Here is a 13356-nt window from a genome sequence, read left to right as displayed (position 1 = left end):
CCCTTCACCTGTGTGAAGCTGCTGGTCGGCGGCTCGGTTTCTGTCACCGGTGGAGTGCTACCAGGGGGCCAATAAATCCCTTGTTGCCGACCAGCGACAGGATGCAATTCAGGAAGAACTGGTCGTTAACAGCACAATGGCAGTACCTTAAGTGTGTGTGTGTGTGTGTGTGTGTGTGCAGAGAGGATGTGAGCAGCTGCGGGCCCCGGATCAAAAATGGACTTACTGTTCACCTTATTTAGGGGAGAATATCAATGATTATGTATCGGAGAGGGAATCGTACCTCTGGTTTGAAGGAGATCAATTTCTTTTGTGAGGCAGTCAATGTCGATCTGCAGGGACCTGTTTTTGCATCGCAACTGCTTCATTTCCTCAATCTGGAAAAGAATGAGACAGTGAGAGGGGATCAGCTGACTGACACACACACACACACACACACACACACACACACACACACACACACACACACACACACACACACACACACACACACACACACACACACACACACACACACACACACACACACACACACACACACACACACACACACACACACACACACACACACACACACACACACACACACACACACACACACACACACACACACACACACACACACACACACACACACACACCAGCCAATTGACCTTCCGCAGCCTCCTCTCCTCTCCTCTCCTCTCCTCTCCTCTCCTCTCCTCTCCTCTCCTCTCCTCTCCTCTCCTCTCCTCCCGTTGACCCAAACTTTAACAGCCGATAGAAACAGATGACTCGACAAATAAAGCTCAGAGCGGCACTGAACCCGAGAGGTTTTCACCAAACTCACAGCTGCAAATCTTAACGTTGTGCCGCCGATAAATATGAAGGCGTATTAACTTTTACGGTTTCTTTTGAACGCACGCCGTCGCAGCTGCGGGACGTGCCGCGCAGCTCCAGGGGGAACTGTGAAGCCACGTCGGAAAAATATGGAACTACATCAGCCAAATCATAAACAGACCCTGTAATCAACAGAGTGTCAGGGTGTGTTGATGTGCCACGAGCAGGGACCAAGAATGGCAACGTGACAAAGATCGTTTTGTTTTGTCTGCTCAGCTTTTAACTGTCAGTAATAACCAGGGGAGCATCTGTTTGCAGTTATGAAGAACATCTCTCTGATGGCTGCTAATAAAATAATTTTTTAAATGATTGAGTTGCCAATGAAAGATGTTGGTTTGAATTCCTTGATATTTTCCCCTTCAAATGTCCCAACTTTTCTACATTCTGGCTGGTGATAGCTGGGAAATATGAGCACCAAACTCTGAAGCTGATGATTACTGTAAACAATAAATATCAGTTTTTAACATTAGAATTGGGCAACTGGCTGATTAAGGCCCATACTATAAAACAGCAACCTTAGTAGCATTACGTACGGGGGGAGCAAAAACCATCAAATATGCATCTTTAAAAACAATCCCTGAATGAAGCTTACAGAAGGAATTTGGGAGGCCGAGTTGGATCTCTCCAGCCGTCTCCTGGTCAGGTCGTTCTCCATCTCGTTGACCTCCTCTTTTAGCTTCTCCAGCTTCTTCTTCTTCAGCTCCAGCTCGTGCCACAGCCTCTCCATCCGGGCCTTCTGATGTACCAACAACGCTGCAGAACACACACACACACACACACACACGTTAAATCATTCACATCACTGTCTCCTCTGCGTTACTGCATTAATTAATTAATTAAATCATTTATTCACTGGCATACAGCGAGTGAGAACACGTACACATACATTTTGCATGACACGCAATCACGAGAGGGTGCAAATTCAAAGATTATATGGAGGAGAAATTTCTCGTAACTAAAAACTGCAAATCCAAACTGGGTATAAAGATCACTTTGAAAATGTGTCAGTATCGTATGTTAACAGCAATTATCCTCCATACCCCAGTCAAACCGGTTCTGGGCATAAAAAACAACTTTGCGTGAGGAGGAACGGGGGAACTACATCAGATTCCACTGCCTGCGTTTCATCACATATTGTGGGAAGATCAGATGTTTAATGCAGACCCTTTTTTCCACCGTGCACATGTTCTGCTCAAGTCTCTACAGCGCGCTTCCCATAATTCACCTTAGTTCCTGAATCCGTTTGACAGGTCGCAACCCCTCCCACGCAGACTTTCGATGACGAACAACACTTTCTCACTCTCTTGCTCCACAACACATGCCACTTGACAACTTCCTAACTGAGTGACACAACCCAGTAGTATCTAATAGGCCTTCAATAACATCCACCCATCAAGCTGTGTAATTGTACACTATGGACAAATTGAATACATCCTGTGATTTTGGACAACGTTTTCCATCGAGGTCACGGAAAAGTGGTTAGGAGAAGACATTAGGATGGAACTATTATTATTATTACATATTATTCGCAGCCTCGTTCTCCCATCATAATATCCTCGAGCTAAACTGCTACCCGTTTGCTCAATATAAGTCACACGGTATGACAACATGAGCCCGACACTTGAACATTAACGTGACGAAGTGCAATGAGGTAAATGTGCCTTATAATAGTCCTGGCGTTTGGCTGATGGCTTCAACATGTTGTTATATTAAATATGTGATAATGATGCTGTTTTAAAGCCTCGTCTTCCTTCTTCGCAAACCCATTCAATTATGTTTTTATCATTTCAAGTAAGCTGTGCGATGGATGAGTGACCGCTCTCTTCTTTCCTCATCCATATGACCCCTGACCCCGCCTCATTCTACATCAGCAACTCCTACTTTTATCGTGTGTTTTTGTCAGTGGCCAGCAGAAAGACTTGCATAATCAAAAGAATGTTTTGGATTCTAAAAATTGGCCTGAGTATTTATTAAACCTGGATCCTATTTTCCCCATGTTTTTCTTTCTTAGTGACTAAAGGGGACAACAACAACTTTTGGAATTTGGTCCATTATGGAGGGGAAACGGTGCAGCCGCCAAACATGCTCCTCACGTTCGTTGTGCGTCCACTAAAAGTGTTTGTTTTAGCCACTGATAGACTAGACTGTTAGTGTTATTAGAGGTGTCTGGCAACATTATGGAAGATATAAAAACGTTTTTCTTTAACCTTTGCTGGAACAAATGCCTTCACATTGCCAACCAGAACCCGGTCCTCAACATTATGCGATTATAATAATGTTATTCTGCTAGAGACCTGGCATGAATGGTGACTGGTGTAGGTTACCATCGGCAATTCATATTTAATTAACAGTCAAGAGGTGTGTATTTTTTTACCACATACAGCTTTGGTGTCAATATGTATTTTTCTACAGGCCAAAGTCAGGGGGAAAGTGGGCTGATGAGGGTCAGCAGCAGAGGCAGCATGCCTGGTGTGAAACCCCTCTTGGTGGTAGTCACCTCCGTGCATGAGCCAAAAGCCGGTGACTCACACGTGATAGTCAGACGCCCAAAAAAGGAAACGACAGTGTACTCTGACGCGTTTGACTCACAACAGAATCACACCAGTCTGAGAGGTCGACGGAGCGAAGGCCGCGACTCACACCAACATCATCGCAGTGAGTCACCTTCACTTTGGTCTACCTCACAGGGGCGGACATGTAGAGCAGCGTTGCCTCCAGCGACTGAACATTTGTGACAGCAAGTATACACAGCTTGGCTCAAGAAATGCACTACAGTCAATGTTATGGAAAGAGACTTAGTAAATCACACAGTATACTTTGTAGTAACATTACTGTCTTGGCAGGAAGCGATGGAAAAAGAGTTTGACCCACTGTTGGTAGAGAAAAGGAAAAAAAACTGCACATCACTGTGCACTCTTAAGCCACTTGACATTTGCCAAACAACCAATAAACTGTGAAACAAACAGCTCTAACAAGACAGAAATGTATCTGCAAACTTGCAGGCTTGAGAGAACGTATTTTTGCAAAGTGGTGTTATTTTTTCTATTTGGCCTCCTGCATTTGTTTCTCTTCGTGCATAAAGACTTATGATCAGTGTGCCGATGCTCGGCATTGCTCACCTTGTGTGTACGCTGCATCATCAGAGCCCATGCTGAGTCTGCGCGGCTCGCTCGGCCTCTCCCTGTGTGGCGACAGCGGGTCTGAGAGATGGAGGGGGTCGGGCTCCACAAAGTGGTGGTCTGAGGGGAGGCTGAGGAGGTTGTTGGGCTCAAACGTAGGGGACACGACTCCGGGGGACACCGCCGGGGGTTTATTGGGGGACACTGTGATTTTAAAAGTGTATTTGGTGTTGGGCTGTGTCACCACCACGCGCGGGGACGAAGCCGTGCCTCCCGCTCCTAAAGAGGCACGGGACTTCGGTGGATGGTGGTGGATGTACGCGGGGCCCATGCTCACTTGGCCCCCCATGTTTCTGGCACCCGAGGGCCCTTGCAAGGGAGGGTTGGCTGAGATGTAGACTGTGGGAGGGTTCCTACCCCCACTGTCGTCGCTGGAGGCATTGGCAGAAATGTAAAACTTGGGTTGAGAGCGAGAGCCGGTTGAGGCCACGACGGCCTCGTCAGAGGGAGCGGTAGCAGCAGTAGGCGGGCTGGCAGAGATGTAAACAGTGGGCTGGCTGCGGCTCAGACCTGGGCCTCCGATGGAGAGAGGGGTGGTGGGGACAGTGGCCACCCCGGTTGAACAGGAGGAAGAAGAAGAAGGGCAGGAGGAGGACGTTGAGGAGGACCGGGGCCCGCTGCTTGTCCGCAGCACGGCGGTCGTGGTTGTAGAGTTGCTCCTCTGAGGAGATTCAAGTTTGATCTCTATCTGATTCTTCCGCGGGCCAGTGGAGATGTTCTGGATGTTGTACTGGCTGATGGTGGACAGAGAGGTGGGCATGACAGAAGAGGAGGAGGAGGAAGAGGAGCATGAGGAGACGCCGGAGGAGGAGGTCTGGCTTCCAGTGGGGAGGATGGAGGGCGCCTGGGGATTCGTGGGGGAGCTAATCGGCATGTAGACGTGCGAGGTCTGGTGGCCCAAGGTCTGGTGCTGTGAGGTATGTGAGGAGGCGGCGTGCTGAGGGCCGGACCACGAGCCGGACAAGGAAGAGGGGTGTGAGATCTGGTAGATCTGCTGCTGGGGTTGGGAAGTGGGGCTGTACTGGGCCCTGCCTCCCTGCTGCTGGTTCTGCCGGCTCGTACCAGACTGGCTGACATAGGGCCTGATGTAGATAGAGTTACCCTGTGGGCTGCCAAGGCCCGGCTGTGGACCGCCGTGTATGTGCAAAGAAGTGGGTGTGTTGCGGCCCTGCTGGATGTGGGGTGCTAGCGTCACGGTGATGGGGTTGAAGCGCGGTGCCTGCTGGACACCCATAGTTGATCCTTTGACACCCAGAGGGTAGAGTCCGAGGTGCTGCGGGGGCTGCGGTTTTCGTGTGGGCTCCATCCCACCGAACACATTGATGCTGGAGGGCACCTGCACTGGGGCTGACTGGGGCTCCTGCTGAAAGAAGTCACTGTTGGGGGCCTGGCCTTTCTGGAGGGGCCCGTCGCTCAGGCTGTGGGCCAGAGTTCGACTGCCGTTCATTCTCAGGTCGTCCCGAACCGGGGCAACGTGCACATTCTGAGACTGCAAGCCCAGGTTCAGCTGGGTCATGTGATTGCGAAGCCTGATGAAACCGGGGTCTTCCGAGAAGCCAAGGTTTCCTTCCTCGCTGTAAAGGTAGCCCGGACTGATCTGGGACAAGTATTCACAGCAGGCGTCTAAATTGTTGTTGTTCTGAAGGAGAGACGGAGAGGAAATCAGTTTATGATGCAATATCAGCGTTTCAGATGAGAATCCTACAAGGCAATAAGGCTAAGATCCATACAGTTTTTTGATCATTGCCATTTTACCATCAATTAAAAACATTCCTAACTGGCCGATCCAGATCCCTTTGTTGTTATAGCAGCTGGTCTACAAGGCTCCAGACCAATTTTTATTTTTATTTATTTTGCCAACGTCCCAAAAATCCTTTTAACCGCCATCAAAAAATCACGGATCGACAATGGTCCCTTACACCACTACATAGCAGTAGACCCCAGTCTGTTATTGACATCAGGAGACACATTTCTGATTTTGAGCAACAAAAAAAAATACATCTGATTTGAATTGAATCTGCAAAATACATATCTATTTTTAACATGAACACATAACATATAACAGATCTTATAAACAAAGATATATGTACAGTGCGGGATAGTGTCTGCAAAAATATCCATACACCTCTGGGGTCAAGATGTTAGAACTTGCCCACCTGCAGAACACACTGGGAGACAACACCCTCTGGGACTTCAGGGAACTTGTGGCACAGGTCATGCAAAACCTGAATGTCAATCTGGTGGCTTCCCTGGGCCATTCGTATGTTGCCAGGTCAGGAGTGCTCGTTCTGTTCAGCGCGCTGGGGCGTCAGTCGTGGCAGCAAACCGCCTTCATCTTGAACATCTTCTAAAATCAAAAAAAGAAGAAGAAAAAGGAAAGCATCCAATGAGAAAGTTCCCTCCATTTGACTTTTGTAAAAACAGCATAGGCAGACACTAATTTTCCCTTTAGTCGGAAGGGAATCTTCACAAAGTAATATGAGCTGGAGACGTCTGCGTTTTGTTACGACTAAAAACGTCCAAGTGGCAGAGAAGGAGCCAATGTGGTCCACTGCAAGTCCACCCTACAAGACATCCGTCAGACGTTTGAGGTTGTTGATTTCATTGAGGTTGGGGAGCTTTCAAAACAAAAGTTCACAGATCCTCTGCGAGAATACATGGCATTCATTTCAGAAGCCCTCCTCCACACAGAGCTCCTTAATAAAAGAGCAGCAGAGGGAGGAAACCACCTCTGACTGACTACTGAAAACCAGCTTTTCCAATTCATCTCAACGTCAACGCTCGCATATTAAGGACAGGGTGGGGGGGGCTGGTCTGCGTAAAGATCTGTTGAGCTTCAACGTAAGGCAGATCTGTAGAACAGTTGATCCTTGAGAATCAAACATTATTTCTGACACTGCACAAAGACTATAAAACTGCTTTGCCCCCCCCATCTCACACAGGAATGTGGGACATTTGTTTGTATTTATCTCATAACCCTGAATCAACCAGAGAAAATGCCTTTTCCAAAGGGCCTACCAGCAAACCTTCTGCACACACTGTTGCTCGCTTCATTTTATACTTTAATGCCACATGAAAAGCGTTCCTTCAGTGGCCCACGCCATTTTGCCATGTCTAACTGCCCCCACACCCACATTCAGATAGGAAAAAAGGACTTAAAATAACCCACAGAGCTTACCAGTGATGTGAATTATTTAACACTGGTTTTCTGATCTTTTTTTTCTTCAAATACCATAAAATCAATCAACAATTACAGGAGAGGTACGATCAGGTAATATTTGAACAGATGTCTGTTCGACTGCAAATCGCCAAAACCTGCCTGACTGATCTGCTGCTGTGACCGGCTGTTGATCAATAATACTATGATTTATGCTGGGATGCGTTTCTGATATTGAGTCTCCAAAATACTAGAACAAAGTTCAAGAACACCACGATTTACAGCCCCCAAAATTAAAATAAAGTTTAAAAAAAAATGAATCTTGCTTAAAACAGTTTCTGAAAACTGAACCGTATCACCTTCACAAAAGGTAGGATTATTGCAGAGCTGTTGAATGACACCGCTACATTTAAAAAGAAAAAGGTTGGTAGTAGGGCTGCAACAACGAATCGATAAAATCGATTATTAAAATAGTTGGCAACGAATTGCATTATCGATTTGTTGTGTCGCGCGATTATTACGCCACCCAATAAGACGCGGAGATGTTTGAGTATAAAAATTTAAAAAAAAGTTGAGTTGAGCGCAGGGCAAAAAAAAAAAGCCGGTAGAGCAAAGACCATCGGAGAGACCCGTAGCGTTGTGCCAGAACTATTGTTTATTTTCCCCGTGGTGGACGGCTGTTTTTACAGAGACAAGCCCCCCCCCCCCCCCCCCCCCAAACACGAGGGCGTTAGATGTTCCGACGTTTATGGGATGTCCACAACAAGTATAAAGCAGAACTAGTGGTTATTTATTCCGTGGTGAATGGTGGAAATAACTGTTTTTAGGGAGACAAGCCACGCCCCCTTTTCATGCGGTTTATAGACAAGTGCATCTTATTTATGTACAATTTCTTTTAAAAATTAGCAGGTGTGGCCTATAGATAGGTGCGCTCTATAGTCCGGAATTTACGGTACCTGTTACCTGTGCATTTTCTGAATAAAGGGTTGGAAATTGTTTTGTTTTTTTAAATGCGATTAATCAAACAAATAATCGACAGATTAATCGATTATTAAAATAATTGTTAGTTGCAGCCCTAGTTGGTAGGTGTACTCGACTTGTTGGTGAACACAACATAAGCTCGTTCCCAGGATTCTATCTGGCACGCCTCCAGATGCAAGCTCACCTCCCCAAAAGTTACTCGACTACGTTTAAGGGCCGAGGCAAAGAAAACAAGACAAGAAAAGAGCAGCGCCGCGGGGCAGAACAGTCCTGAGAACTTGAAAGTGTTAAGTGCATGACAGCCATGCCTGTGTGTTATCCCACACGCTTTCTTTTTGACCGCACTGTTTCGGGGGGGGGGCCAAGAGTTCTACCAGGAAGACAAAGTATTTATCCGAGCAGCTGCTCTACTGTCTTATCTAAGCCATGAGGATGTGTAATGCCCTCATAGATCGTAAATGGGCCTTACAGAGCATCTGTATAGTGGATGTAGCTGTGGCTGGTAACAGGAGGAGGAGCCGTTCGGCTACTGAACAGTGGGGCGTCAGCTGCAAGGAGGAGCCTGAACTCAAGAGAGAGCAGGACCTGTGCTACAGAGGGGGGGCTAACTGATAGGAGAGCTGGCTCAACCTAAGTGGCCCTCAGTAGACAGCAGGAAGGTAAAGCCAAGCATAACTCAGATATGGACCATGGAAAGAAGGAGATGCATATATTTGTTTCTGAGCTACTATCAAGACCCCCTACATGAAAGAGAAAACTCGTCAACATCTGGATTGGGACTGAGACTCTTAAACACCGGGGTAGTCTTTATCGTGCATGTCAATATTTTTTTTCATATCCGTCTTTTGTTTTGTTTATTGCAAGCACTTTAACCAGAACGGGAATACTACGCTAATAAAAGGCATCAACCGATCACGGACGCATTCAAAACATTCACTATAGCATACAACAACAGGGAGGCTCCACAGTCAGAGAAGACGCACTTTGTTTTTCTTTTCAACCTTGACAAAAGGCACCGTAGACCTGATCCACTCCTTCTGTTCTTACCTTTCACAATAAAAGCCCTCGAAATATTCGCATGCATGTATTTCGCATTTTCGTGTCGTTTACTCCTTGTGCCCCCCCAAGCCTATCCTGGATCAGTAGAGGCCGTTTTGGGGGGTCTTTTACAAAACAAGCCAATCTAAAATGTTGCACTTATGCCATCATAATAAATATTTTTTCTCAATAAAGCAGCACAAAATGCAGCATTGAGAGCCTCTTAAAGCAAACCTGAGGAGAACAGATTAATATCTCATATTACATGTTTAGAGCAAATCTTGCCGCCTCCAGTAAAGCCCCAAGCCCCACTCCCAACAGATTAAGTCTCCAAACGAGGCCTTTAAAGTGTTCAACTTCGCACACCACTTTTGGAGCCTAATACAATTACGTGTTTAAACAATTCCGAGATGAGACGTAACTGGACCGGAGCCAGATAACAGCCCGCCGTTCAGGCTCTGCTCGGGACGCTGGGCAGCTACAGGCATTGTGGGAAAGGTAATTCACTACTTGGCGGCTGACCCAGTTATAGGTCAACAGTGTGGTTAGATTGTTTTCTGGCTTCAAAAACCAAAAAGGTTGACACCTCTTCGCTGTACAGAATTATAGGCCTTGAGCCTGCCCATGTGTGTGTGTGGGGAGAGGGCTCCGAGGGGGGCAGATTAGCCCTTGCAGTCCCTGGAGGAGCTGGTGGAACAGGGCCCGGGGCAGCGCTGCCCTGCCAGCAGAGATAGAGACAAAGCTTCTATTGCTGGGGCTGTTATTCGCCATGCCAAAGCATTGACCCACAGTCCCACACTCATTTCTGCAAGTAGCAGGCCTGCCATGCTCCATCAATGGGCTCATTCACTCCGCCAGAGCGAAAGCACCTTAAAAACTTCCAAATTAATTAAAACCTGAATAAAAATGTACAAATGATCAAGGAGTCTTTTGGCAGAAATAGCAGCCCAGCACCTGGCTCTGTGGCCGCTGCGATAGCCCACACAAAACAAGCTGGTGTAAACAAAGGGTCTACACATTACTGGGGAAATCACACACACGCACACGCCGAATCTTTCGGCCAATCGGCGGTCCAAATGTGGTGAATGCTGAATACTGTGGAAACAGGAGGGATCCATGTGGACTTCAATCAGGAACATCCTGTGCAGCATTGAGAAGCGGTCTATAGGCAGTGCACGCAACGTCTAACTGGTCCAGCACAATTCAAACAAATAAAAAAGAGACTAATTGGCTGTGGACGCTGCTGAGGGGCGCTGACAGGCCTACGGACGCGCTTGTGTGCGCGTTTGTGTCCTGTTCATTCACTGACACGCATGCACATTCACAAGATACTGTAGTACAGAGCGGCATACAAACAGCTGAAAGTACTCAAAACGGACCAATATCCAGTCCTGTGCATGACTCCCGATCTTATTGCTGCAACAAAGCTAATGTCCAGTCATATATTAGACAGCAATTTACGCCCGGAGGACGCGAAGAATCCCCTCGATGAGGAGACCAAAAAAATCCCGAGGCGACATGCATATCAAATCGGTTGGATTTGTCGGGCCGCATAGCGTTCGAAGGTCCAGCGACTTTGCTCTGCTGTAACGTGGAGACCGGTTTCAGCAGTGCAGCTCGCAGTGTGTCAGATTGCCGACCTGATGGAAACAGCCAAACGGCAGCGGTCCCAAGGAGAGGGCCCACCGTGCTTCCTTCCCATGCCATTCCTTCAATGTTTTCAAAAACGCTTTCAAAGAATGCGCCTCGATTTCCTCCACTTTTGATATTCTTTTCTCTACATTTTGTTCCGATTCGATGACTCTTGAGGAACCGCAGGCCAGGCCTTGCCTCCCACGAAGGGACGTAGGAACGCACAGACCTGCATGGAAACTTTTGCCGGGGGGGAAGCAGTCTTAACGGTAGAGCTTTTTGAGTCATCACAAAAAAAGCTGTGACCCACTGAATCAAAGTGATTTCCCACCGTATTAATGTCACATGTCCAACTGAAATAAACCTTCAAGATAAACTGCAATTGTGTCATCAATGGAAACTTTTTGTGCATCTTCAACAAGATTGTCGTAAAACATCCTGGAAATTGCTCTGTGAAAGGTCAGGCCAAGCTGAGAGCGTAAATCTGGAATCTTATTACCAGTTAATGTGCTCAGATTGACAAATCCTCCACATTACGGAGATACAAATACATTTTAGACTAACATTTCCCCTAAACCTCCTTGGGTCAGAGGTCAGATGTAATGTATGCACCCAAATGTACACGAGACACGTTTTTATTTTAAATTCATCATAATAACGACGACACTAGAAGACAACACATTTATTGTGGAGTGTGTTAAGGCTTGCACACGAGCCCCACGCATGAAGCAGTTCTTTTGTTCCAGGCAACGACTCGAGAGCAGAAACAAAACCGCACTTTATGTGCAGAACTCAAATTGCACTCAACTGTGCCATGAAGCCTGGGCCTCAGAGTGCACACGCAGGGCTGGGATCAGCTCTGTAAGCGGCCTGCTCGGCTTTTAGTTGCCCACTTTTTAAAACTTTTTGGGAACGCTTTGTGTGCAAGCGTGCATGTGAGAGTGTGTGTGTGTGTGCGCAGGAAATCAAAAATTCTTCAGCACCACAGCCTGCAGCTGGTGGTTTATTGGAAGCAGGCGAGGACACCAGCTCCCCAGGTTGATCAACCCCTCTCAAGGCACTGTGGGGAAACTGGGAGGTCTTAGAACCGTGGAGGAGCACCTCTCTCCACGAGCCCTCTGTGCAGTCAATGGACTGCCAGTCCAACTTTTGTTTCCCCCTGTAAATACTGTAAATGTATCCGTTAAAAAACAACAACAACAAAAACAGGCCGGGTGTGTCCGTCTTAGCCGTATATGAGAAGAAGAGAAGGAAAGCGGGAGGGTATTTAGAAGTGGCAAGTAGGTGAAGCTGTTGGGCGCTTGCTGCAGCTTGCTTTTCTGTCTCTGTGTGTGTGTGTGTGTGTGTGTGTGTGTGTGCGTGTTCTTGGGCTCAGACACCAGTCGACTCCAACCTCCCTCCCACTTTTTAAGTCCTCCCTTCCTCCTCCCACCTCTTCAACACAAGATATTGTGGGCAAACAAAATGCTGAGCTCATCCAGCAGCAGCAGCTCCTTAAAGCACAAACATGTGCGTTCCGTCGTAGATCCTGACAGCCGTCTTTCACCTGCAGTCACCGCGACCGCAAGCAAAATGTTCCCGTGGTTTTTTTTCTGTCAATAAACAGGCCTGATCACAAGTACAGCTGAGGCTTCGCTGTTGGCCCGAGGATAAAGGAAATTAAGAAAAGAAAAGACAGTCTTGACTTCTCTAATATTTGCTTTCGTATTGCTTTACTTCTTCCGGCTTCTGCTATGTAAAGGGAACAGTGTTAGAAGGGAACATCACTCTTTGGTTGAACTGATCACAATTCAGACAAGAGGGGTCATCGTGACTCAAGTGCTTCACTTAAAAAAAGGTTTCCAAGCCAAAAAGGGTTGAGAGCAGCTGGACTAATTATTATGCTCCTTCAAATAGAATTGGAGGAATTTACCACTGTTTTTACACACTTTATGTTTTTTAAATGTCTTTTTTACCTTTATTAATGCAGGGTAAGTCAACTGAACGCGTCATCCGCACCATCTGTCTATAGAATCAAAGATTTGCTCCCTTTCCAGTATAAAAACACGTTTCATTGTCTGCATTTCCTCTTACTCAACAGGAAGGAATAAAGGTTGTTTCAAAAGAATGACAGGCACGTTGAATAAACCCTGTGGGGATCTCAACGTATTCAAACATACTTTGGTCTCTCTCACCAGCACTTACTCTGTAATCTTACAGTAGGAATACATTTCCTACACAGCATTTGCTGGTTTTGAATGCCTTCAGACATACATTTAAATTGTTCTTCTATTTTATTGGTGCATTAATGCATAGTAATCATCCAATCTGAAACACCAAGGTATCTTTTCTGTCTGGCTGTTACAAACACTCTCAAATATCTATTTCACTTTTGAATAACTTCAGGGATTTGTTAACAGATAATTATTATATTTGAAAAGGTTGAGACAGCTGAAATTGGCTTCAAAACCTTTATGTTTGGAAGTTTAAATATCGCACCCTTTAGGAGAT

The 13356-nt window shown here is 46.5% G+C and overlaps 1 protein-coding gene across 8 annotated transcripts in view; it reads right to left on the bottom strand.

The window, feature by feature from the left end:
• The window catches only part of tab2 (TGF-beta activated kinase 1 (MAP3K7) binding protein 2), a 34447-nt gene that overhangs the window by 4683 nt on the left and 16408 nt on the right, over window positions 1-13356 (bottom strand). For 7 of the 8 annotated variants that reach the window (XM_034527113.1, XM_034527116.1, XM_034527117.1 and 4 more), the window contains exons 2-5: window positions 6215-6405; window positions 3999-5697; window positions 1472-1632; window positions 284-377 (exon numbers count right to left, since the gene is read on the bottom strand). In XM_034527113.1, the coding sequence (XP_034383004.1) occupies window positions 284-377; window positions 1472-1632; window positions 3999-5697; window positions 6215-6316 (2056 nt within the window). In that variant the 5' untranslated portion in view covers window positions 6317-6405. The remainder of the gene's footprint in view (window positions 1-283; window positions 378-1471; window positions 1633-3998; window positions 5698-6214; window positions 6406-13356) is intronic. The other variant, XM_034527114.1, reaches the window with a different exon arrangement.

This window comes from Cyclopterus lumpus, chromosome 24, assembly GCF_009769545.1.
Source record: "Cyclopterus lumpus isolate fCycLum1 chromosome 24, fCycLum1.pri, whole genome shotgun sequence".
NCBI lineage: Eukaryota > Metazoa > Chordata > Actinopteri > Perciformes > Cyclopteridae > Cyclopterus > Cyclopterus lumpus.
This window is presented reverse-complemented; position numbering and strand designations above follow the sequence as displayed.